The 27,260-nt window shown below is 36.9% G+C and overlaps 1 protein-coding gene across 8 annotated transcripts in view; it reads right to left on the reverse strand.

Moving 5' to 3' along the window:
* The window catches only part of Rasal2 (RAS protein activator like 2), a 343,852-nt gene that overhangs the window by 26,341 nt on the left and 290,251 nt on the right, over window positions 1-27,260 (reverse strand). For all 8 annotated transcript variants that reach the window (XM_071600283.1, XM_071600280.1, XM_071600279.1 and 5 more), the window contains 6 exons: window positions 15,711-15,864; window positions 13,515-13,613; window positions 12,393-12,947; window positions 9,799-9,943; window positions 2,879-3,023; window positions 747-983 (listed from right to left, as the gene is read on the reverse strand). In XM_071600283.1, coding sequence (XP_071456384.1) covers window positions 747-983; window positions 2,879-3,023; window positions 9,799-9,943; window positions 12,393-12,947; window positions 13,515-13,613; window positions 15,711-15,864 — 1,335 coding nt within the window. The remainder of the gene's footprint in view (window positions 1-746; window positions 984-2,878; window positions 3,024-9,798; window positions 9,944-12,392; window positions 12,948-13,514; window positions 13,614-15,710; window positions 15,865-27,260) is intronic.

The raw sequence follows: 27,260 nt of genomic DNA on the forward strand, positions 1-27,260 counted from the left end.
ACATTAACCAAATGTTAAAATTTTGTCAAATTTGCTTTCACTCTTCTCTATATATATATTATGCTATTTTTTTGAACTGTTTTAAACTAAGTTATAGACATTATCACCTCTGAATACTTAGCATCATTTTATTCAGAAAAAAGGAGTATCTCTACATAAGCCAATGCCATCTTCATGCTAAAACTTTAAAAACATGATTTATGAATCATCTACAGTCCATATTTAAATTCTACCAATTGTCCCCCAAATAATGTTTACAGATTTTTTTTCAATTTAAAATCCAAGTTTTGGTCTGGGACTGTGGCTCAGCAGTAGCACACTTGCCTTGCATGTGTGAGGTACTGGGTTTGATTCTCAATACCATGTAAAAATAAATAAAAATTCATCTTACTGTTCTTCCTTAGATTCTTGTGTTTTCATATTGCTAGAATTATAACATATGTATCATGTTATATCGTCCTTTTTTTTAGTACTTTTCACTTAATTTTATCTTCAACATTTTCCATATTTTTGTTCTTTGAAAACAATGTTTTAAGTGGCTATGAATATTTCACTGAATGTGTATACTATGGTTATTTAATATTTACTTCCAATTTTTTGCTGTTTTTCAATTTTTATTGATAACAAAAAAATCTGGTAATAGGGAGTAATGAGGCTCATCAGTCTGATCCAAATTTTAGGACTCATGTTATTTTTTTTTAAAACCATGTGTTTTTAGAGTGGTTATGGTAGGTAGCATCACCTACTTGGCAAAGTTGGCCAGGTTCTGAATGACCTTGGCAATAAGAGTTAGAGTCCGAGATGTACGGTCATCAGGATACTCTTGCATAAGGTTGAAGAGACTGGGAGACATAATGGCTGGGCAAAGAAAACGGAGAAACAATGAGGCACTAATGAGCCGCTCACTGATGTCTTGCTTGCCGCGGTTCAGGCACTGCTGTTTCCATGATGCAAACACTTCTTTCAATTCACGAGGGAAAACACTGGGGAAGGAAGAAAAAAAAATCAAAAACCTCTAAATACGAAAATACCATAACCCATGAAAGCACAAATGATCCCACTCTGACTCAGCCCACCTCTGTATTACAGTCAGGCTATAGGAAGACCTAGGAGAGACGCAAAGATGAGGATCTGCCCAATTCATGGCAGAGAGGTGGTGAGGAAATCACAGAAAACCAGATGGAGACTGGAAACTGGAAACTACAAAACTCTGAATTAATGTATATTTAGTTTTGCAAAAAGGGTAAATGTCATGAGACTCCTGACGAAACCATCTAGTTTAGTACAGCTTACTGTGATTTCTCTAAAGATTGTTCATCAAAAATCTTCCACAATCTCACCAATTTCTGGGGGTACAGCAATGACTAAAATTCATGAACACAGCTATTCAAGATTAGAAAAGCTAGAAAGCTAGAAAAATACTTTGGGTTTTAGAGGATGTAGAATTAAAATTATGGGAAAGATTATATAGATAGTTCAAAAGTACTTCGCTTATGAACTGTTAGAAGAAAGGAAATAAACATTTTTATTTATATACATTTATCAAATTATCCCCAAACCAGCAAGACAAACATCAGTGCCCACATTCCTCAATCTCAAAATTGGCCATTCTGAATACTTATTTTTTCTATAATTGAAATTTTTATTACTATAAAATTTTAATATTTTCTGCATTTGAATTTAGTCTTTATCCATTTTGTGGAAAGTGGCTGTTTTTAATAACTCATGCTATTTATATTTTACAGATTTAGGCAAACATAAATCTCCACTTCTAAACTTTATAATTGAGATCTGAGTTTCTTTCAACAAAAACAACAAAAAGGTAAACTGTGCATTGTATTTTGGTTTTCTTTAACAGTTCTTTATTAAAGAAGAGTGGAGCTTTCAAGGATCCTTCTATTACTTGAGGTTAGGCTAGTTATAACAATTCTTAAAGGTGTGCAATAATTCTTACAAAATCAATAGGAAACAATTTTTATATCAAAATTGTTAGTACTAAGGTAAATGAAAGCTTTTAAAAACTGTGAGGTCTGCTGAAGCATACCATCCTGGATGGGTATTTAAACTCCCAGTGAAGCACAGTGTACTAGGTGGTCAGCATCCTTCTAGTTATTTGTTTTCTTCTTCTAATTTTAACCTTGAGATAGCACCGGAGAGGTCAAATGTTAACCCTTCAAGAAACTCCAGAAGGCCTTCTTCTGTCCTATTTTCTATGCCTCAAGAGCAACTAGCAAAATGATGTTTATTTTAATGGTTGAACCCTTTGTACACTCCCCTTCAAGAAGTAATATTTCTCGTAGGCTGTGGTGGTGCATGCCTATAATCCCAGTGACATGGATGTAGAGACAGGGGGATTGCAAATTCAAGGCTGGCCTCAGCAACTTAGCAAGGCCCTGTCTCAAAATAAAACATATAAAAAGGACTAGAGACAGAGCTCAGTGGTGAAGTGCCCCCAGGTTCAACTTCAAATCCCAGTACCAAAAAAGGAAAAAAAATGTTTCTCAGCATTTGCTTCTCAATGGTTATCATTAGTGTCCATGGATTGAACTAGGATCTGTTTTTCTCTTGTGTTCCCCAATGTTCCTCTCCCCAAATCCCTTTCTTTTCAATATTCATGCATTCTCAGTGGGCAAAGACATCAATGCAAATTTAACATTAATCATGTTTGTGTGCTAAGGACACACAGATTTTTCAGTAAAATTAATTGTGGCAAAGCTGAAAATAAAAAAGGAGAATATCTGCTTAAAATGGAGATTTATATTTTAGGAATATATTAAGGTAACTTTCAATTTTTCCCTTAAGTCCTCCCTTTGTGATGACTTTTATATGAAGAAATTTAAGTTCCACGAGCAAGGGTCTACCATGGACACCAGCTCACCAGTATGAGTTGATGATCTTGCAGAAAGCCAGTTCACAGCACATTTTTAGGTTGCTTTGATGGTCTATCAGTTCACTAGATGAACATTTGCTAGGGTCCACTTCACAGTTCTCATCCGATTCATACAAAGCTTTGATGAACTCCCCTATTTGAGGAGAAAAGATGACAGAAAATATAACTATATTTAGTATCTTCCTGAATAGGATAAAAGGATTTAGGATTTCTGTCCTAAAATCTATAATGGGATTTTTTTTTTCCCTCAGACTTCATATGGGAAGCACAAAAGACTGCTCACAAAAGTTCACTGTTTTGGAACCTAATAGTTCTCATATCCCACATACCATGTTTATTTTCTTTAACCTGGAAGTAGAATAATAGCAACTACTAACATCATCAATATAGTATTTATAAAAATAGTAACAATATGACTTTAAACAAGGTAGTTATCTTTTACTAGAACCCACAAATAAATTAGCACAAACCTGTAATTTGTTATAAGGCTACCTTTACCAGAGAAACTAATTATCGTAGAAAAACAACCCGAGCCAGATTGAATAGCCCACCTAAGTAAGGTCCTAGGGGCCATGTGGGTGCCAAGTCTAACCCTAACCCTAACTCCAACCCCACAGAGGTAAGTGAGGCTCTCTAGACCTATTTCTTATAATGGGGACAGTCATTTAATCTGGCACAAATTATAGCAGGTCCCTTTTTATATACCCTAATGTTTTTCCACAGAAATTTAGCTTAGAAGCCCTTATACAACCTATCCCATATAAAGCTACACCTAGTATTCTCCAAAAGAACAAATCATTACCTTACCTGTTCATCCTTTACTACATACCATACCTGTATGCTTCTAGTGTTCCAAATTTTATACTGTTTTGTGCTTATTTATTCATTTCTGTCTCATTTCTAGAATGAATAAGCTTGGAGGTTAAGAACAAGCTTCGAATCATGTTCAAATCCCTATCACCTTGAATAGCTCTTGAAGCATTCTAATTTTAACTTTGAGATAGCACTGGAGAGGTCAAATGTTAACCCTGCATGAAACTCCAGAAGGCCTTCTGGAGCTCAATAAACATTTTTTTGGGGGGGGGTGTACTGGGGACACTCGACCACTGAGCCACATCCTCAGTCCTTTTTGATATTTTATTTAGGGACAGGGTCTTGCTGAGTTGCTGAAGCTGGCTCTGACCTCACGATCCTCCTGCCTTAGCCTCCCCAGCTGCTGGGATTACAGGCATACACGACAGGGCCTAATTTCAAAAAACATTTATCAGAGATGGCAGGATGTATTCTGGTTTTCTTTAACAGGTCTTTATTAAAGAGTGGAGCTTTCAAGGATCCTTCTATTATTTGAGGTTCAGGTTAGTTATAACACTTCTTAAAGGTGAGCAATAATTCCTACCAAATCAAGTAGCAGTAGCAATAGGAAACATTTTTATATCAAAATTGTTAGTACTAAGGTAAATGAAAGCTTTTAAAAATAGCTATGACAGGATGGGAAATGAAAATTTGGAAGAAACATGCTTAGAGAATAAGAAGCAAACTGATATTCAGAAAAGGTGGTGGTGAGAGACAGAGGTTTAATTTCATTTTGTTACATATGGATTTCCAATTTTCCTAGCTCCATTTGTTGAGGAGGCTATTTTTTCTTCAATGTATGTTTTTGGTGTCTTTTTCTAGTATGAGATAATTGTATTTATGTGGATTTGTCTCTGTGTCTTCTATTTTGTATCACTGATCTACATGTCTATTTTGGTACCAACACCAGGCTATTTTTGTTAGTATTGCTCTGTAGTATAGCTTAGGGTCTGGTATTGAGATGCCTCTTGCTTCACTCTTCTTGTTAAGAATTGCTTTGGCTATTCTGGATATTACCCTGTCCACAAATCAACTCAAAAGTGGATCAAAGACATGAGAATGGAGACCCTATGTCTAATACAAGAAAAAGTAGGCCCAAATCTTCATCATGTTGGCTTAGGACCTGACTTCCTTAACAAGACTCCTAAAGTACAAGAAGTAAAATCAAGATCCCATAAGTGGGATAGATTCAAACTAAAAAGCTTCTTCTCAGCAAAAGAAACAATCAATAAGATGACGAGAGAACCTACAAAATGGAAAAAATCTTTACCACACACACACATCAGATAGGGCATTAATCTCCAGAATATATAAAGAACTCAATAAATTCAATACCAAAAAACCAAATAACCCAATCAATAAATGGGCTAAGGAACTGAAAAGACACTTTATAGAAGAAGAAATACAATCGATCAAAAAATGTTCATTGGGTTGGGGTTGTGGCTCAATAGTAGAGCGGTTGCCTAGCATGTGTGAGGTACTGGGTTCAATTCTCAGCACCACATAAAAATAAATAAAATAAAGGTCAATCAACAACTAAAAAAAATTTAAAAAATGTTTATCATCTCTAGCAATTAGAGAAATGCAAATCAAAACTAAGATTCCATCTCCCTCTAGTCAGAATGGCAATTACCAAAAATACAAGCAATAATAAATGTTGGTGAGGAAGTGGGAAAAAACATACACTCATTCATTGCTGGTGGGACTGCAAATTAGTAAACCACTATGGAAAGCACTATGGAGATACCTCAGAAAACTTGGAATGGAACCACCACTTGGCCCAGCTACCTATCCCACTCTTCGGTTTATACCCAAAGGATTTAAAATCAGCATACTAGAGTGATGTAGCCACATCAATATCTATAGCAGTTCAATTCACAATAGCTAAACTATGGAACCAACCTAGATGCCCTTCAACAGATGAATGGATAAAGAAAATGGTACGTATATACAATGGAATACTACTCAGCCTTAAAGAAGAATAAAATTATAGCATTTGCAGGTAAATGGATGAAACTAGAGAATATCATGCTAAGTGAAATAAGCCAATCCCCCAAAACCACAAGCCAAATGTTTTCTCTGACAAGTGGATGCTGATCCATGGTGGGGCAAGGGGATAGGAAAGAAACTTTGGTTTGTGTTGAGGGGTATGAGGGATATGGGGCTGTAGAGATTGGAAGGATGGTAAATGAGACAGACATTTATTACCCTATTTACATGTATGATTACACTACTGGAGTGACTCTGCACCATGTACAGCCAGAGGAATGAGAAGTTGTGCTCCATTTGTGTAAAATATGTCAAAATGAATTCATGTATAACTAATTAGAACAAATAAAAAAAATAAAAAAATAAAAGGTGGTAGCACATAGAAAAAGTAAAGGCTTTGCAGCCAGACACATTTGGGATCAAAATCCTGGATCCACTACTTAGACAAGGAAGCCTTGAAAATAATCAGAGCCTAACTAGGTGCTTAGGTTGTTTAAATGTAAGTTTGTGTCCAGAATGTTCTATGACGTGTTCTTTATGAAAAGCATTAACTATTACCTAGCACTAACATTTCATGTGTTAGGAATAGGTTAAAAGGTATGGATATAGAAATCTGCTTTTATCAATTTTCACCAGGGTGAAAATTGGACCTTTTGAGGGACTTATTTCATGTGTCTCACAGATGGTATTTCCTGTGTGTCATAGGACACCAACATGAATCACTTCAATCCAGTAGGTAAAGGGGGTTAACAGATGGAAGATTTAAACCTAAATGAGGCAGAGACCATGCAGTAAAGAGTAATGCTTTTATTCAGATAAATGAAGGCAGGCTAAAGAACAGGTTGACTGGCAATATCAATTCTCTCTGAGAATTTTTCAAAGACAGATGCATCTATTTTTTTGTTCAAGGTGTATGAAATATAACAAAACTTTGGGAAGAAGACAATCCAACCCCTGTTTTGAATAGGTTGCCAATTGTTTCTGTTTATGTTCTTAGAAGCAGCAGCCATTTTCAGCAACCTGTTTCTTAGATAACAGGTAAGGTAGCAGAGATCTTGGAGGGGTTACCTGAATTTCTTCCCGTGTTTACTGAACTATTTTCATGCCTCATTGAGTTAATCAGATATTTAATTATTCACTGTCATATCAAAGGACTTGTATCCACAATTCAATTTGGAAATTATTTCACTCAGAAATCCTGTCCCACATTGATTTTTAGAATATGAATATCTGATTTCAAAGGAGGTAGTCAACAAATTTCACCCCTATGTCCTTTGAATGGAGAATATTGTTTGAGGTGTCTCGTTGTTGATTTGTATAAGACAACAGAAATTAAAGTGAACCATGACATATAATTTATGATTGTAATAAGCTCTTTATGTAAATGAGACTAATAATCTTTCAGTACCTTTCCTAATGTCAGTGAAAATCCATCTATTCCTCTCATCAATTACTATTAGACCTTAAACTGCAGTATGCAACTAGAGTTGAAGATAAGTAGGAATGCTCTCTACTGTTATCTAGGACTTAGTGTTTCCCTGGTTTTCTTTCTTTGGCATTCTCTCTCTGATCTTTTGGATTCTTCTTCTTTCTTCTACACCATAAACCCAGAGATCTGTGCACTGTGAGATCTGTCTTTGGCTCATGTGTTTTCCTGCTCTGGTAACCTCATAGATTCATTTTTCCCCTTCACATGGGTAAGTCAGGTCCAAATTTCCAACAGCCAGCTAGGCAGATGTCCTGGCTTGCTTTCTTACCTAAAATCCCTGAGATTTCCTACCAGAACTTCAAATAACAGTTCCTCTCTTCCAAACCAACTATTTCTATAATTTCTGTTAAGAAATCTCATCATACCCCCCCACATTCTCAAAGGTCCAGAATTCTAGATAACACTTGATCCTTCTTACTTCCTACTTTTCCATGAACTGAAAAAGCTGCCAAGTCCTATCAGTTCAACTTTAACATTTCTCATATCCATCTTTTCTCTATTATTATTTGCAGAGATTGCCTCATTGCAACCTCTTTATTTCTTGCCTTGCTTATTACAATGGCTTCTTATAGTTTTTAAAATATTTTTATTTTAGTTGTACACAATACGTTTATTTTGTTTATTTATTTTTATGTGGTGTTGAGGTTTGAACCCAGGGTTTCGCACATGCTAGGCAAGTGCTCTACCGCTGAGCCACAACCCCAGCCCCAGGCTTCTTAACTGATTTCTGCATTCAGTTGCTTTCTTTGTCAATCCATCTTACATTAATTTCATTGAAATTAATCTTACATTAATTAATCTTACATTAATTTCATTGAAATTAATCTTACATTAATTAATCTTACATTAATTTCATTGAAAATAACATACTCAAAACTTTCAGTTGCTTTCTAATGAGTCCTACAAAATAAAAATCTTTAATTAGGATCTGAAAATACTGGCTCTAATTATTTTCTAATTGTTTGTTGTTGTTCACTTATCTCTTTCATGTCCTTTTGCCACTTAATGGTTTATTCCGTAATGCCTGATTCTTTCACCTCTTTTTTTTTTTTTTTTTGGTACTGGGGATTGAACCCAGCAGTGCTTTACCACTGAGCTATATCCACATTCCTTTTTTATTTTTTATTTTGAGACAGGGTTTTGCTAAATTGCTGAGGCTGGACTCAAACTTGCAATGCTTCTGCCTCAGTGCCTCAGCTTCCCAGAAGCTGAGATTATTGGCTTGTGTCACTACGTCCAACTCTCTTATCTCTCTTTTTGTTCATGCAGTCCCCTCAACCTCCCATGCTAATCCCTGTCATTGCTCTTGCCCAAAGTATGTTTACAACCTTCCTACCATTCTAGGTATACACACACCATAAGGGAAAGTTTACATTCTGTCAAGTTGAAATTAATTTTAAAAAATTATTTGAGAAAACAGGATTTCTCTTTCTTTGGTTACTGGGAAAACTCTTATTTCCTATATTGTAAGATCCTTAAGAACAAGAATCTCCAGTCACCAACATACCTTTACTAAGTGTAACAGAAATGGGGCACCAGAAATGCGGCTAGTGCAAATTAAAATTTTCAGTAACTATAAACTATTCACTGAATTTCAGAATATGAAGACTATAAGATCCCTCATCAATAATTTCTACATTGATTAGTTAAGTTATATTTGAATACACTGGGTTATATAAAATATGCTGTTTATTTAACCTGCTTCTCTTTATTCTTTTTATATTAAGACTACTAGAAAATTTAAAATTACTCCAAAAATGAATATATAACATCACTCACATATGGCTCACTTCATGGTTCTATAGGCCAGCAATGGTACACACCACAGAGCCCAGACGGTGCCCTACTTCTAATAGTTAATGACTGAGTTCATGACCAAGTCTGAAATAAGTGAGCAGCCAAGTCAATAAGAGCTAATGATTGGACAAAAATCTGTTATGTTAAAAAAAAATCCACCTGGGTGTGGTGGTGGAACATTTATAATCCCAGTGACTCAAGCTGAGATAGGAGGATCATAAGTTCGAGGCCAAAGTGGACAATTTAGTGAGATCTTGTCTCAAAAAAGAAAACAAAACAAAACAGAGGGTTGGGAGGTAGCTCAGTGTAGGGCACCACTGGGTTCAAGCCCCAGTAGCACAAAAAATAAGCTAACAAGCAACAACAACAGAAAATTCTAGACCTTGAAGTCAGAAATTTGGAACTATAGGCTGGCAAGAGTTTCTTCAGTTTTGATTAGAGGTTTGTTATGCATGATAACAAATGTTAGGCTAACTCTTTTAAGAATTAGGTAATATATTTGTACTATGATTTAAAACTCACCACTTGGGGGAAATAGGCCACCTCTCGTGTAGTAGTAACACCCACTAATATTGCTATATGTAAAAATCAGGAACTTAGCTGCATATACAGAAGGGCTATTTCCACCCATACTGTAATAAACTGTTTTCCTGAAGAGACTTCTCACAGCTGAAACTAAAACCTTAAAACTCTAGTTAGCTAAACTACATAATTTATCTCATGAGGGTGAAATAAGTTAAAACTAAAAGGGAAAGAAAACAGATATTTTCCTTTTCCATACCCAGTGCATCATGAAGATACTGTTGTCCCACTAATTTGAGGTATTCCTCAATGGATTTGGTGGCAATGGTGTTCTCTCTGAAGATCAAAACATCGTGCTCTCCACAACGATCCACCTCAGACATCACCAAGTCGGTCAGAAAATCCTGGAAGAATAATGTTCAATCAGGCAGAAAGTAACTGAATAAATAATATACATTAGAAGAGACTAGCAAAATATCTGACATCCTGGAATGCAGCTCTAAAACTTAAGCTACCAGATTCACTGAAAAGAAAAAAGGCACTCAGGAGAAAAATCTTACGTATCACTACCCCTAAGTTTAGAATTTCTTCAGAGATTTTCCATTGTACTTTTGAAAAAGATCATAATTCTAAATGCAGTCTGTCAGTGTCTATATTTCCTGGTATCTATTTCCCAGCCTCATCTACCAGGAATCTCTACATTCTGTTCCAGCATTAGCATCAGGGGCCTCTTCTCTTCTCTTCTCTTCTCTTCTCTTTCTCTCTCTCTCTCTCTCTCTTTCTTAAGGTCCTTTCATAACACCAAATCTTTCTAAATATAATGTTCTCTTTTCACCACAAAGCCTTACAAATGCTGTTCTCAGTTCTGCTCCACTCTCACCCCCTTTGTCATAGAGCTAATTCCTGGGATCCTTGGGCCCTTAGTTTACACATCGTTTCCTCAGTGAAGACTTCCCTGACCAACACTGCTCCTACGCTTCCACTAATCAGGTCTCCTTGCTCCACACTCCTATAGTAAGTGCTACGTATCTTTTTGTCCTCTGTACTTCTCATTGCAATCTCACATTTATTTCTGTAATCATATGTTTTCATATGATTCATGTTTTCCTCAGAAAACTGCAAGCCCCATGAGGCCAAGGATAGGGTCTATTTTTGTTCACCACCATATCTCTAGCACCTAACAGTTTGTGACACATAACAAATGTTCAACATATAACGTCAAATTGGCTCACAGTATCAACATGGAATTTCTTGAATTCATCACTTGAACTCACTTTCTAGGCTAACTACCCATATGTCTGCCCAATCACCCATTCACCCACCCATCTACCCATCCATCCATTCATTCATCCATCCATCCATTCAGAAGGGCATGAGAAGAAATAAAGCCCTGAAATAACAGTCTCTTCCTTCCTCAACAGTCTTAAAAGAACCTAATGCAAAATTCAGTGTTTATTATTGTTCAGTTGGAAATGTGATAACATCAAATATATTAAATGTTAATATTTTGAGGATATTTCAAGGGCTCCCAATCAAAAGAGGGAATATGCTGATTTATAAAATTAGACATTTTAAACATTAATGCAATTTATTCTGGAGCAGGTCAACAATATATCAAGAATGTGAACTTAGGAATCACCTTTAAAATTTATGGTAAGGGGCAAAATGAACTTTAATGATGATGGCAACATTCTGTGTCTTGATTAGGTGGTAGTTTCAATAGGTACATAATCTGTCAAAACTCACAGAACTTCTGCACTTAAAATGGGTGTCATTTATTGTATATAAATTGTATATTATTTGTTTAAAAAAATCTCATGTGCATCTTGAACCTTCAGCAACTAAGAAGTAGAAAGAATAGATCCATAAAATTTCTGACTCAAAATTTCAATGACACCTCACCCCAACTCTTAAACGTTTTTTTAACAACAGAAAGATCAACATTTTGAATCAGTAAATTTAACCATAAAAATTATAATCAGCAAGAAGATAATCAGTTAAGAAACTAAATATCTAACATATTGATACATTCTGACTTATATCAAGAAATTTTAATTGCACTTTATTTTACTGTTTGGTTCTAAATAAATCACTATAGGAGTGAACATCTATGGATTTAAAATATAATCTTACCATGGCCAGTTTGCTTATAATACCTTGGAGACTCAGCCCAATTAAGATTTAAAGGTCAAATAACATAAATGTGACCGATAAGTCAAAGACTCCATTAACTGGTTGTTGTTCTTACAATTAGCATATTTCTTTTTTTTTTTTTTGACTTTTACTTTTGTATGGGATAAAATGAGATAAGGCTATTATGAAACAGCCACCAACTGTATAACATCCCTTGGTATTTTTATCCCAAATGAAGATTTTAATCCCATGAGTACTCTTGCTAACACCCAGCATGCTTCTTGAATACCTCCTTTTGTGCTTAAGGGCTATAGACATCCGTTAATCTTAAAATATAGTGGGGAAGAAAACCACTGTATGACACTTTAGAACTAAAGATAAGGAATCTGAACACACTGGGGGATTATCATGTCAATCATACCATTTATTTTACCAGATAATAAAGAGCTGGTTATGGTATCTGTCTTTCATGAAAATGGACTTTTGAATATTTATTGGTTCCTCCATTTTATATTTTAAGTTTTATAAATCCTATATTTTCTGAATCTAAGAACTGCTAACAGGTTCTTTCTTAACTCTTATTTCTCCTTTTCTTTTGTGACCAATAACAATGCACATTTCTCTAATTTGGATCTCCTCAGCATCCATATCTTCATCTCTTTGTAGACGTTAGAGAAAAGCTTTCAGGTATAGGTAATGCAATTTCCCTTTTCCACTTACCTTGGCTCTGCCAGTACTTTGAAGAATGTGCACTAAGGCACAAGCCAACTCCTCTTTATTTCTCACACTAATTACTGGCTCTAGGACAGAACACAGCATGGTATAGTTGCTGGTGACAAATTCTGCAAATTCTTTGTATTGCTCCATAGGCAGAATGGTGATAGTTTGGAAACGTGACTTAATCCGAATAGAAGGTCCCCCAGTCTTTCCTTTGTTGGGTGTAGGTGTACTCACTGGATACCACTTTTCTACAAATTGGCGACCAGTCACGCTGGCAGTGGGGATGTTGACTAGCCCTACATAATTATTCTTGTCCTTTTTTTTCTTTTTTTCCACATCCTTATAAATGTGAACTGTGATGCTATGAAGAGGTGGAAGGCTGTAGAATTCAAAGTGTTCTCCCCAGAAAATATTGTCTGCTTTGGTCTTGCTGGTTGTACGAGCAAAGAGAGTATCATCAAGGCACAGTTCACAGAAATATTTCTTTTTAGGGGCAAGATCCTTGGCTTCAATGATCCATAAACGGAGAACATTTTCAGCTCTTCTGCAGTTGTCCTACAAAGAGGCAACAAAATTGAATTTGTGAGCTGATATCTCAAAAGAACATTTTCCTCTTAAAGTGATGCCGATCATACACTCTATTAAGAGTAGACAACAAATAATGAAATTATTTGCTATCTCATTACTTTAAGATAGTAGCTAGCTCAAACAAGAATGTCTTCGAATCCTAGGGAACCACATATATTCTATTTAACTTGTGATGAAAAAATTATCTTGTAATAGTAAATTCTCATTTAGCCAAACTAGTAGCAACTGGACTTGTTTCTATAAATATAAAAGAGATGTGTAGTTAACAAACTTGTGTTCTAATTCCATTTCTATTATATACTTGCTTCTGACTTGGGCAGGTCACTTAACTTTTCTGAGTGTTCTTATCTACACTGGTAAAATCATAACAATAATATCTGCAGTAAAATTATTTTTAGACTGAAATGTCATAACAGGCACATACACTTAAAAACTGTTAAGCTTTATAAAAATTAAGATGTTATCACTGCAGCTATCTTCTATCAATTTAATGCTTACAAAGTGGGTTTTTTAGACACTCAAAGTCACTATTACCTTATTTGGCTGAACTGTCCTTCGAAGGTTTTCCATCCACTTATCTCTCTCTGAAGCAGAGTTACAACTGAAGCATTTACTTCCACTTAAGTAGGTGACCTTCAACATAAAGATTAGAAATAAGAAAAAGAAAGTAAGACTCTTTTTTTCCTAGTTATATCATTTAAGAGTTAGGGATACATCTGAACCTAAAATACTGCATGAAACTAAAATGATCTTTGCTAGTGGAAGTTCATTATGTCTAAATCTATACCTGCCTTTTGACTTGTTCTCAAGGTAGCATCCACACCTATTTCCAGGTATGGAAACAAAGGCTATTTAGAATTCAGCTGACCTAGGTTCAGAAAATTCAAAATAAAAATCTTTTAGGCCACATCTTAAATTATCTGCAAATGAGTAGTCTCAATTCTGTTAAATAAGTTAATAAAAGGAAGAGAGTTTCACAAAACAGTTTATCAGCTTTCTCAAATCTGCCTTTGCTATAATATTATAGATTGCTACTAAATGAAATTAAAGAGAGTGAATAATATTGTATTACTGTCTTTGGAATCCATTGCTCTTCCATAATTCAACCAGCTAGCTGATTTCCAGTCATTTATTAGGTTAACCTGACCACTACCATAACTATCCTTTAAAAATGAAACATCCTGGGCTGGGGTTGTGGCTCAGAGGTAGAATGCTCACCTCACATGCGTGAGGCACTGGGTTCGACCCTCAGCACCACATAAATATAAAATATTGTGTCTACCTATAACTAAAAAATAAATATTAAAAGAAAAAGGGCTGGGGTTGTGACTCAGTGGTAAAGTGCTTACCTAGCATGTGTGAGGTACAGGGTTTGATTCTAAGCATCACATATAAATAAATAAATAAAGATAAAGGTCCATTGACAACTAAAAAAAAAATTGAAAAAAAAAAAAAGAAGAAATATCCCATCTATTTGCCTACCACCCAACACTGGGCTTAGTATACAGTCTGTTAAATTGAGTTCCATAAATAAGGAAAATTTCAATGATTTTTATTAAAAAGAACATTAATAAATGACCTGCCCAAATTGCTGAAGTTTTCTCACACATTAACTCAATCTCAGGTCATAATCATGTAAATCAAATTAGATTATATGTTCTGATATGGCAGGTACTTGCATGGTATGTCTGAGTACCTGAAATGTGGCTGATCCAAATTGAGCTGTGCTGTAATTATAAAAACTTCTGATTTTGAAGATGTAGTATTAAAAGTAGAATATAAAAATATCTCATTGATAACTTTATATTACATGCTGATATGAGAATATTTGGACTACATAAAATTTAAAATTATATATGTAGCTTACATTATATTTCTTTTGGGCAGTGTTGGTTCATAAGGACAGGAACCAAATATCTTTCAATTTCTACAATATCTAGCATAGGACTCAATTAAATTCTAACCCTAATAATTACTTACACAATCTCTCTCTCTCTCTCTCTCTCTCTCTCTTTCTCACACACACACACACACACACACACACACACACACACACACACACAATATTCACATTTAACATGCAAATAGTCAACTGTTTAAATTTAGCTGGGGAAGGAGAAATTACTTTATAAAATGTGATAGTCTTATTTTCTGATGAAGGGCAATTTGTTCATTCAAGAAATTAGGCACCTACAATGTGCTAGGGATCAAGCTAGGTGCAGGGGATTATAGAATAAAGACATAGGCCTTGATCTAAAACTGCTTATATTGTAACTAAAAAAAATATTGAGTCAAATTCCCCCCAAAAAAACATTAAAATTGGGACTTTAGGGTTTCAGGAGAAAAATAACAACATAGTAGGTATCATCCTTATGAACACTAAAAAATTTAACATTTTAGTAAGCTATTGTTAGTTCTGTAACCTCTGCTGAGATGTACTAAGCACCCCCTCCCCTTTTCTTTTTGGGTGCTAATCTAGTGCTCTACCATTGAGATAAACCCTCAACCCCCAACTTTTTAAAATGCAGGCAAAGGCCAAAGGAACGAAATGTTAGCATTAAGACCTTTAATTATAAATATAATTTGTTTAATAAATTACCAATTTTCCTTTACAATTAGTTAATTTTTAGCAACAGAAAACCAGTTAAAATCATCAAATCAGAACATGACAGTAATGAAATCATAATGTTACTGGATAGAAAATCTTACTTTTCATTTTTTGTTTTTTACCTCAAAGCAGAAGTCTTGCCCAAGGATGCTGCTATGAAGTGGTTTTACTGCTACAGGCTCCCCTCGACCAAGATCCAGACATTCTACTGCGCTGCAGGGGCTCAACAAGGATTCATGAGAACGTGACTCTTTCAGTTTAGGCAGCCCACGAGCCCTAAATGTAGAATATATTTCAGGTAGTGTTACCTTGGCCAACAAGGAAATGAGGGTCTAGTGCAATGAAGGCTTATGAAAAATGAACAAGTATGTAAGGACAAAAGTAAAGGAGGAAAAAATTAAAATTCTATGATAATAGTAGTAATCATATTCATGTGGCACACATAACCATACAACCATGTGAACACGGACATACTTTTTTTTTTTTCAACAAAGCACAAAAACAATAATTTTACTAGTCTCAAAGGAGCTCAAAGCTCCTCCACAAACATTATTTTTTAACCTCATTCTTATATTGGAAGATGCAGAAATCTATGCTATTCAGGTTATATCTCCTCTTAAAGCACTGACAAAATAGTGGTTGAACCCTCATTTTGTTTCTTTTTACTCTGACAGAATAAATACACACACACACACACACACACACACACAGTGCCAAACTTTTTAGCATAGGACTCCCTCAAAGGGAGATATCCTGATTTCCACCTCAATGTGGAATTCTTTTCTGGCAAGGTTTTACTTCTATCCATGCTTCACAGTATAAATGTGAATAACACATAAAATGCCTTGAAAAAGGTTCTCACCATGAAAAAATATGCCCAAACTCTTTCATATAGAAGAACAGATCTTTGTTGACATTGTTCAAATGTTCTGGCTGATTTTATTTCCTAGTTGTTTTAAAAAAGAATGTGGGAATCATGCTTCTTGTCACTATAGGAGTTGGTATTACAGACTTTCCTCTTGAAAGAATTAAAGGAGTGAAACAATATGAAGTACAATATTCCTGAATCCAGAACTGAATGGTTATGCAGTTTTACTCAATAATTATAGTATTTATTGACTGAAACACCCAGAATTAAATACATGTATTTCAAGCAGAAGTACTAAGAATAAAAAGAAATGCCTGTGTAAAGACATTTGTTTTTGTAAAGTAAACTAAATAAACTACTTCATTCATTTCTTAAAATAAGCAGGGTAACATTAAATGGAACTGAAACACTAATGCCAGTGTAGTATTTAGTTAAATTACAAAGTTATACGATTCAAGAAACTAGCATTAAAGACTGTTCTTTCTCCATTTCTATTTGTTTCAAACTCTGTGAAATAAGAGACATCTAAAACTACCAGGACTTTATTAGTCCATTCTTTTCTCCCTAACAAAATCAACTGCCATTTAAAGATTAGGCTGAAAAAAATGTGTGTTCTGATATTCAGCAATTTTTAAAGTAAAGAAGTTCACATTATATATCCTACTAAGAAGGCAAGGTAAGCATAAAAGGTACTAATGCCATAATGTATATAAAAATATAATACTGTAATAGTTTCACATTTATTTCTCTTTGTGCTTCTGAGTAAGACATTGACATGTTTGTAGTAATGTGCTGCAAATATAGCACATCAATTATAAATAAATAAATGCTAAATTTTTTTTGCTTTAATTATATCATATAACCTTTCCCTACATGCTACACGAAGCCAGGGTGGGGCAATGGGACACTACTAACATCTTTCTTAAACAAATATAAAACAATTTCAATCCATCTTTCTCAGAAAGAGTTCCTGGAGGGAAAAGCCTCTCATGTTTTAGGGGTGAGCATTTTACCAGGAAAGATTAAGTTATATTGTAAACAGGAGGAGGTATGCCCAAAAGCTAACCTTTACTTTTTAAATTCTCCAGGAAAAGTTTTCTAAAACACAAAGTTATTTCAAACAAAATAAATGTCTACCTACATGAAACAATTGTACAGCCACCTGGTGGTGCAACCCCAAATCATAGCGATGCCACATGTCCAATATAGCAAGTCACTTTCTGAACTACATCTCAGAAAACGATTCTCTGTTTAGAAGACAGAAACCAATAGAAGATGGTTTCCCTGCTGACTTTGGTTACTGATACCATCTTTGGATACATGCTATCCACCAGGTGTTATTCAAGTCTTCAACAGAAGCAGAACAGAAAGGCAAACACTGTACAAGAGGTCATCTTCATCCAAATGCTGCAGGACAAGTAGTATGCCTTCCTCTCTTCCTTCAGGCTGCATCTAGCCCCTTGGGTAACACAAACAAGGTACCTGGGCTCAAGGCTGGGCCTGTTGCCATGGTGCTACACCTATAAGGAGATTAGAGCTGGAAGGCAGCAGGAAGAAGCTTTGGCTTGAAGGACACAGAGAGCATGCTCTGCAAACTTGGCAAAGGTGACTATTTTAAAACAGAAAGGAAGGAATGTTGAAGCCCCTACCCATTTCCATTAACAGTTTTCAGTCAAAGCCGGTAGAGCAGAAACTGAGGCAACTCCGGGGGTAGAGGAGAATCTCATATATTAAAAATTTATTAGGAACAAATCTAATTAGCTTTAGCTTGCTTCATATATGATTCTTACTCTCTCACTAGTACGTATTTCTACATTCTATCTTGCAAGTAAAATCTTTCTCTCACACTTCTGTTTCCTCTAGCTTATTGTTTCTAGTGCTTACCCATGAACTTATCTGGGTTACACATATGTTCTTCTTTCAGAGGAAGGTGGATAAAATTATTTTTTCATTGTGTTTTCAATGAAATCTAACTTCCAATAGCAGCCATAAACATATTATAGTGACTGTCTGGAATTATAACTCAACTCTTCCTAATTACTGAAATTTCAATTATTAATACATAGTTCAGAATCTCCCATTGTTCAGTATGTGCATATATACCCACATGAATCAAAAACCAAATTACTCACATGTTCAACATTACTATTGAATAAATAAGCAAGCCCTTCCTGAATTAGGAAGACAGTGTCAAGACAGAAGTAATTCCCAGTGAAGCAAGATTACAATAAACAGGAAAATGGAGTAGCCTGGGAATGGCTCAGGGTGGTGGTGGGAAGCATTTTCTGTGCAAATATTTTGATATAAAAGCATTGGTAACGCCCAAGTCTTTACTTTTTCTTGTATCTTCATATGAATTGATTTTTCTTTAATCTACCATCTACAGAGTTAGAGCAGCCATGTGGCACCACAGTTTACTCCTCCAATGGAAAATAGAATTTAATGGGAGAATAATGAGTTTAAAACTAATTTTTTTTCCAGTCCATTCTGACATTAGGTTTCATTAAGAAACCTAATCCAGCCTCAAAAGTAGATGTTGTAAGTCCCTCGATCCCTGGCCAGGTTCTTTTTCTGACTGAGTCCCCTAACCCCTGCACCATCAGCCTAAATACCATATAAGAATAATTCAGGGGCTGGGGATGTGGCTCAAGCGGTAGTGCGCTCGCCTGGCATGCATGCGGCCCGGGTTCGATCCTCAGCACCACATACAAACAAAGATGTTGTGTCCGCCGAGAACTAAAATAAATAAATATTAAAATTCTCTCTCTCTCTCCCTCTCTCACTCTCTCTTAAAAAAAAAAAAAAGAATAATTCAGGGTTCCAATATGACTATTTCTTGATTTAACTGGAAAATTGCTTCCAAGGGGGCAATTTTACTTCTAACTAAGGAACACCACTTACATTTCTGTTTTAATGTCATCAGCACCATGAAAATAAGGGTTAAATATCTAATTGCTTTGCTGTTGAAGATTACCTGCTACTTCTGACCTATTTAAGAGATAAACTACAGGGCAAAAGAGGCTTTCTGTTACTACTATGTTGCTTTAATCCTCATCCCTATCTGAAATCAGTCTTAAAAAAGCTAAAAGTGAAGGCTGGGGAACCAACACATCCAACAGTAGATACACTAATGAAGGGAAAGAAAAAGGAGTAAAAGAACTCTGATTAGTGCAATTTAAAATAAAACACAGCTGGATTTTTCTCAGCTTACCCATTCAATTTTTTAAAAAGCCACATTCCCCACCACCCTAGCTCCAATGATGCTTGGACTTGCTTGCTCAATCTGCTACATGTTTACAGAATCAGTTCCAAATTTAGGAACTGGGAAACTTTTAATTAAAAATGCTTATTGCCACACAAAATCCTGGACTCAGTGCAGGTGAGTTTCTGCTTGGCTTGGCAGTTATGATTCCAGATGGTTTCACTGAATTCCAGAAGGGACAGTTTAGATAGCAAGGTAGATACAGCAACATACCTATGTTTTAACCAGTTTGTATTCCTAAGGCACTCATTTTGTTTGAAAATTTCCCAGGTAGTAATGAAAAATATTCAGTATCAATAAATTTATACGTAGTCCAATAAGGTTTTAAAAAATTGCACTGAGATCTTATTTGGGAAAAATGTAATTATACCTGCTCTCCAGATTTCATTTTTTCCAATCAGGTATTTTGCAAAAGTAAACACTGTAAAAATTTTCCTCCCTGGACTGGGGTAGAGGAAGTAGGGCTCATTCACAAGAGTTCTATTGTGTACTAAAAAAACGCATCTTCCCTGAGGATTTCGATTTATGGTTTATGCACTGCAGGTAAAGCCAGTATAGTGTCCCTGCTGCTCATGTTACTTGCTGATTTTTATGTTAGCTTAAAAATATACACCACATAAAAAACTATTTATGGAAGCACAGTCTGTGCTGCAGATCTTCCTCTCCCTGCTCTCAGCCTCCAGACAGGATGGTCTAATGAGCTCAGCTGCTAAGGATAAAGAAAGACATTGGTCAGCCTGAAATTGTCACTTAAAGTGAGCAAATGCATGGTAAGAAAATTTGTCATCACAGAAAAAAATGATATCCCATGTACATGTAATGAAGGTGAATGTAACGAGAAGGATTATAAATATTAAAATATGTTCTGGGAGTAGAAAATTCTACTTTCCTCCAATATGACCGACACTAGGGAACAAATTCTTTATAGAAACTGCACTATATTATAATATGCTTTTTTTGGCTCTGAAGTTGCAAATGGATTAAGATCTACTAGTACCAATTATATAAATTGAACACAACTATACTGAATTAAAAAAACATGAAATCAAACTTCACTCATAATCCAACTCAATGAACATATTAAAGAGTGAGTGAAAAGACTTAATACTTTTTTCTTTTATTGAATTTAATTGCTAGAGTTTTAACTTCACTACTGCCTTAAGATTAAGGTTTAGGGTGAAAGATTAATAAAAGAGGAAAGAACTAGAGAAGTTTAAAGACATTTATATTTTAATCATTAGTTTCTCATTAGGCTAATAAGTGAATTTCTGTATAGATCCATCTATTTATCCAACAGCTACTTGCTATGTACTGCACATAGGCGTTCTACTAGAGGTAGGTGCAAGAAACACACAAGATAAGAAGAAAGGCAGGGTCCTGATGCTCACACAGTTTATATATAGTCTAGAGAGTTAACAATGCCTTGTAGTACAATGAAATTAGACTTATGAAAAAGAATGCAAAAGAGGCTCTGTGAGTATTTAGGGGATCTTAAATTGGAGGTTCAGATTAGATTTCTTGGAGGAAAAAGTTAAGTGAAGTTGTGACCTTCAAATGGATGGACTTCATAATATGCAAGTGTCCTGCCAAGAGACCTAGGTGGAATGGATAGCATGTGAAAAGACCTGTAATAAAAGTATGCAAAGCCTGGTGTGCTGAGACACTGAAAGAAATTCAGAGTGCAGCCTTTGTGTAGTATGGATGTGGTGGGGACAGGTGGTTGGTAGGAGAGTGGTAAATCACGAGGGCTGAGAGAGATCATGATAGGATTTGTAGTAATGGGCTTTTCAGTTTGATCACAAGACCAGGGGATGAACATATGAAGGTTTTGGGTGGTAGGAGGGGAATGACATGATCAGATGTGTATCTTAGCAAGACTACTTTGGCTAAGGAGAAGAGAAAGAAAGGGGTACAAAACGGAGAGAAAAAGTGAAAGACTAAGAGACTAGTTCATAGATTATGGTAGTAATCTAAGTAAAGATCATGAACTAGACAGACAGAAATGGGTAAGAAGTAGATGAAATTAAGAGATATAGGAGCCCGCGGGGACTGCTTCTTGGAGCTTACACAGAGCACGGAGCGGCCGAGTTCCGGCTCCCGGAACTTCCCTGGCCCGGGGCTAGGAGCCCGCGGAAACTGCTTCTCGGTCCGGGTCCTGCTGAGGGCCGGTCAGGACTCACCCGGTGCTTTGGTTGCCCGGCAAGGGGAACGAAATGCTGCCATTCGCATAGGATACCAACATGGCAGAGATCTGATGTCATCAGAAAGCGGCGGAGGAGGGAACTTCATCAATACCAGTGGTGACATAAGCAGTTGGTCTCCTGGTACGGGGGGTGAGGCACAGTCACCCGAGTCTCCTCAATTTGTCGTCGAGCCAGAGGGAAGGAGCCGGGCCGCCGCCAGCGCCCGGAGCAGGCCCAGCGGCTCGCCAGCGTGGTGACCGCGTGACCCCAATTGGAGAGGGGGCGGAGCGGAGCCGCCACCCGCAACCGCAAGGTGGGCAGACCCGCGACCCAGTGGTACATGGGCGTGGTAGGAGGGGCAGGGCAGAGCCGCGGTTCGCGCTTGCAAGGTAAACAGACCTGTGTCAGCCTGGCGGGTCAGGCCCAGTGGCCTGCCAGTGTGGTACACACGTCACCCCAACTGGAGTAGGGGCAGAGCAGATCCTTCTCCCACGCCCGGATCAGGCCCTGCCGGTGTGGTGGTCACGTGACCCCAATTGGAGTGGGGGCGGAGCGGAACCGCCACCCGTGCCCGCAGGGTGAGCAGACCAGTGATCAACCTGCAGATCAGGCCAAGGGGTCCGCAGGTGTGGTAGGAGGGGCAGGGCAGATCCGCCGCCCGCGCCTCCAAGGTAGGCAGACCTACAACAGACCGGCGGATCAGGCCCAGGAGCCTGCCGGCGTGGTACAAACACCACCCTAATTGGAGTAGTGGCAGAGCAGAGTCGCTGCCCGTGCCAGGAACAGGCCCAGCGTCCTGCAGGCGGGGTAGCCACGACACCCTAATTGGAGTAGGGGCAGAGCAGAGCCTCCACCCGTGCCCGAAAGGTGGGCAGATCTGCGACCGACCAGCGGGACAGGCCCAGTGGCCTGCCGGTACGACAGACACGTCACCCCATTTGCAGTAGGGGCAGAGTAGAGCCGCCGCCCGCGCCTGCAGGGTAGGCAAACCTGCAACCGACCAGCAGATCAGGCCCGGTGGCCTGCCGGCGTGGTACACTCGTCACCCCAATTGGAGTAGGGGCAGAACAGAGCCGCCGCCAGCTCCCAGAACAGGCCCAGTGACCTGCCGGCGTGGTAGCCAAGACACCCCAATTGGAATAAGGAGAGAGCAGAGCCGCCGCCCGCACCTGCAGGAAAGATACGCAAGCAGTATGAAAAGACAAGGAAAGAAAGGACCACAAGCAATGCAGGTCAACGCAACTTTAGAAGAGGTAACAGCTGCAGCAGATGGAATGTCAGATAAAGAATTCAGGATATACATGCTTCAGATGATCTGGAGTATCAAGGAAGACATTAAACAGCAAAATCAGACAATGAAAGATCACTTCGACAACGAATTACGCAAACAAATCCAGGAAGCAAAGGATCAACTATACAGGGAGATAGAGGTTATAAAAAACAAACAAACAGAAATCCTAGAAATGCAGGAAGCAATAAACCAACTTAAAAACTCAATGGAGAATACTACCAGCAGAGTAGAACACTTAGAAGATAGAACATCAGACAATGAAGACAAAGTATTTCAACTGGAAAAGAACATAGACAGCTCAGCAAGACTGTTAAGAAACCATGAGCAGAACATCCAAGAAATATGGGATAACATTAAGAGACCAAACTTAAGAGTCATTGGGATACAGGAAGGTACAGAGCTCCAAACCAAAGGAATGAGAAGTCTATTCAATGAAATAATACAAGAAAACTTCCCAGACTTGAAGAATGAGACAGAACCCCAAATCCTAGAAGCCTACAGGACGCCGAATGTGCAAAATCATAAGAGATCCACACCTAGACACATTATGATGAAGATGCCCAACATACAGAATAAGGAGAGAATTTTAAAAGCTACAAGAGAAAGGAAGCAGATTACATTTAGGGGTAAGCCAATCAGGATAACAGCTGATCTGTCAACACAGACTCTGAAAGCTAGAAGATCCTGGAATAACATATTTCAAACACTGAAAGAAAATGGGTTCCAACCAAGAATTGTGTATCCAGCGAAATTAAGCTTCAGGATGGAGGATGAAATTAAAACCTTCCACGATAAACAAAAGTTTAAAGAATTCGCAGCTAGAAAACCATCTCTTCAAAACATCCTCGCCAAAGCATTACAGGAAGAGGAAATGGAAAATAACAATGAAAACCAACAGTGGGAGGTAGGACAGTAAAGGGGGGGGGAATAATCAAAGAGGAAAACAAACCATGTTTAGTAACAGAAATAAACAAATATGGCTGGAAGAACAACCCATATCTCAATAATAACCCTAAATGTTAATGGCTTAAACTCACCAATTAAGAGACACAGGCTAGTAGAATGGATCACAAAACAAGACCCAACAATATGCTGCCTACAGGAGACGCATTTGATAGGAAAAGACATACATAGGCTGAAGGTGAAAGGTTGGGAAAAATCATATCACTCATATGGACTTCGGAAACAAGCAGGAGTGTCCATACTCATATCAAATAAAATAGATTTCAAGCCAAAGTTAATCAAAAGAGATAAAGAGGGACACTACATACTGCTTAAGGGAACCATACACCAACAAGACATAACAATCATAAATATTTATGCCCCAAACAATGGTGCAGCTATGTTCGTCAAACAAACTCTTCTCAAGTTCAAGAGTCTAATAGATCACCATACCATAATCATGGGAGACTTCAACACACCTCTCTCGCCACTGGACAGATCTTCCAAACAAAAGTTGAATAAGGAAACTATAGAACTCAATAACACTATTAATAACCTAGACCTAATTGACATATATAGAATATACCACCCAACATCAAGCAGTTACACTTTTTTCTCAGCAGCACATGGATCCTTCTCAAAAATAGATCATATATTATGTCACAGGGCAACTCTTAGACAATATAAAGGAGTAGAGATAATACCATGCATCTTATCTGATCATAATGGAATGAAACTGAAAATCAACGATAAAAGAAGGAAGGAAAAAGCATACATCACTTGGAGAATGAACAATAGGTTACTGAATGATCAATGGGTTATAGAAGACATCAAGAAGGAAATTAAAAAATTCTTAGAGATAAATGAAAACACAGACACAACATATCGGAATCTATGGGACACATTGAAAGCAGTTCTAAGAGGAAAATTCATTGCTTGGAGTTCATTCCTTAAAAAAAGAAAAAACCAACAAATAAATGATCTCATACTTCATCTCAAAATCCTTGAAAAAGAAGAGCAAAACAACAGCAAAAGAAGTAGAAGGCAAGAAATAATTAAAATCAGAGCTGAAATTAATGAAATCGAAACAAAAGAAACAATTGAAAAAATTGACAAAACTAAAAGTTGGTTCTTTGAAAAAATAAACAAAATCGACAGACCCTTAGCGATGCTAGCGAAGAGAAGAAGAGAGAGAACTCAAATTACTAGCATACGGGATGAAAAAGGCAATATCACAACAGACACTTCAGAAATACAGAAGATAATCAAAAACTATTTTGAATCCTTATACTCCAACAAATTAGAAGATAGTGAAGGCATAGATAAATTTCTTAAGTCATATGATCTGCCCAGATTGAGTCAGGAGGATATAGAAAACCTAAACAGACCAATATCAATTGAGGAAATAGAAGAAACCATAAAAAGACTACCAACTAAGAAAAGCCCAGGTCCAGATGGGTATACAGCAGAATTTTACAAAACCTTTAAAGAAGAACTAATATCAATACTTTTCAAGCTACTTCAGGAAATAGAAAAGGAGGGAGAACTTCCAAATTCATTCTATGAGGCCAACATCACCCTGATACCTAAACCAGACAAAGACACTTCAAAGAAAGAAAACTACAGACCAATATCTCTAATGAACCTAGATGCAAAAATCCTCAATAAAATTCTGGCGAATCGGATACAAAAACATATCAAAAAAATTGTACACCATGATCAAGTAGGATTCATCCCAGGGATGCAGGGCTGGTTCAATATACGGAAATCAATAAATGTTATTCACCACATCAATAGACTTAAAAATAAGAACCATATGATCATCTCGATAGATGCGGAAAAAGCATTTGACAAAGTACAGCATCCCTTTATGTTCAAAACTCTAGAAAAACTAGGGATAACAGGAACATACCTCAATATTATAAAAGCAATCTATGCTAAGCCTCAGGCTAGCATCATTCTGAATGGAGAAAAACTGAAGGCATTCCCTCTAAAATCTGGAACTAGACAGGGATGCCCTCTCTCTCCACTTCTGTTCAACATAGTTCTCGAAACACTGGCCAGAGCAATTAGACAGACGAAAGAAATTAAAGGCATAAAAATAGGAAAAGAAGAACTTAAATTATCACTATTTGCAGATGATATGATTCTATACCTAGCAGACCCAAAAGGCTCTACAAAGAAACTATTAGAGCTAATAAATGAATTCAGCAAAGTGGCAGGATATAAAATCAACACGCATAAATCAAAGGCATTCCTGTATATCAGCGACAAATCCTCTGAAATGGAAATGAGGACAACCACTCCATTCAAAATATCTTCAAAAAAAAAAAAATACTTGGGAATCAACCTAACAAAAGAGGTGAAAGACTTATACAATGAAAACTACAGAACCCTAAAGAGAGAAATAGAAGAAGATCTTAGAAGATGGAAAAATATACCCTGTTCATGGATAGGCAGAACTAACATCATCAAAATGGCGATATTACCAAAAGTTCTCTATAGGTTTAATGCAATGCCAATCAAAATCCCAACAGCATTTCTTGTAGAAATAGAGAAAGCAATCATAAAATTCATATGGAAAAATAAAAGACCCAGAATAGCAAAAACAATGCTAAGCAGGAAGTGTGAATCAGGCGGTATAGCGATACCAGACTTCAAACTATACTACAGAGCAATAGTAACAAAAACAGCATGGTACTGGTACCAAAACAGGCGGGTGGACCAATGGTACAGAATAGAGGACAAAGAAACCAATCCACAAAACTACAACTATCTTATATTTGATAAAGGGGCTAAAAGCATGCAATGGAGGAAGGATAGCATCTTCAACAAATGGTGCTGGGAAAACTGGAAATCCATATGCAACAAAATGAAACTGAATCCCTTTCTCTCGCCATGCACAAAAGTGAATTCAAAATGGATCAAGGAGCTTGATATCAAATCAGAGACGCGCCGTCTGATAGAAGAAAAAGTTGGCTACGATCTACAGTCGGTGGGGTCGGGCTCCAAATTCCTCAATAGGACACCCATAGCACAAAAGTTAATAACTAGAATCAACAAATGGGACTTACTCAAACTAAAAAGTTTTTTCTCAGCAAAAGAAACAATAAGAGAGGTAAATAG

Source organism: Marmota flaviventris, chromosome 12, assembly GCF_047511675.1.
Source record: "Marmota flaviventris isolate mMarFla1 chromosome 12, mMarFla1.hap1, whole genome shotgun sequence".
In the NCBI taxonomy this organism is placed as follows: domain Eukaryota; kingdom Metazoa; phylum Chordata; class Mammalia; order Rodentia; family Sciuridae; genus Marmota; species Marmota flaviventris.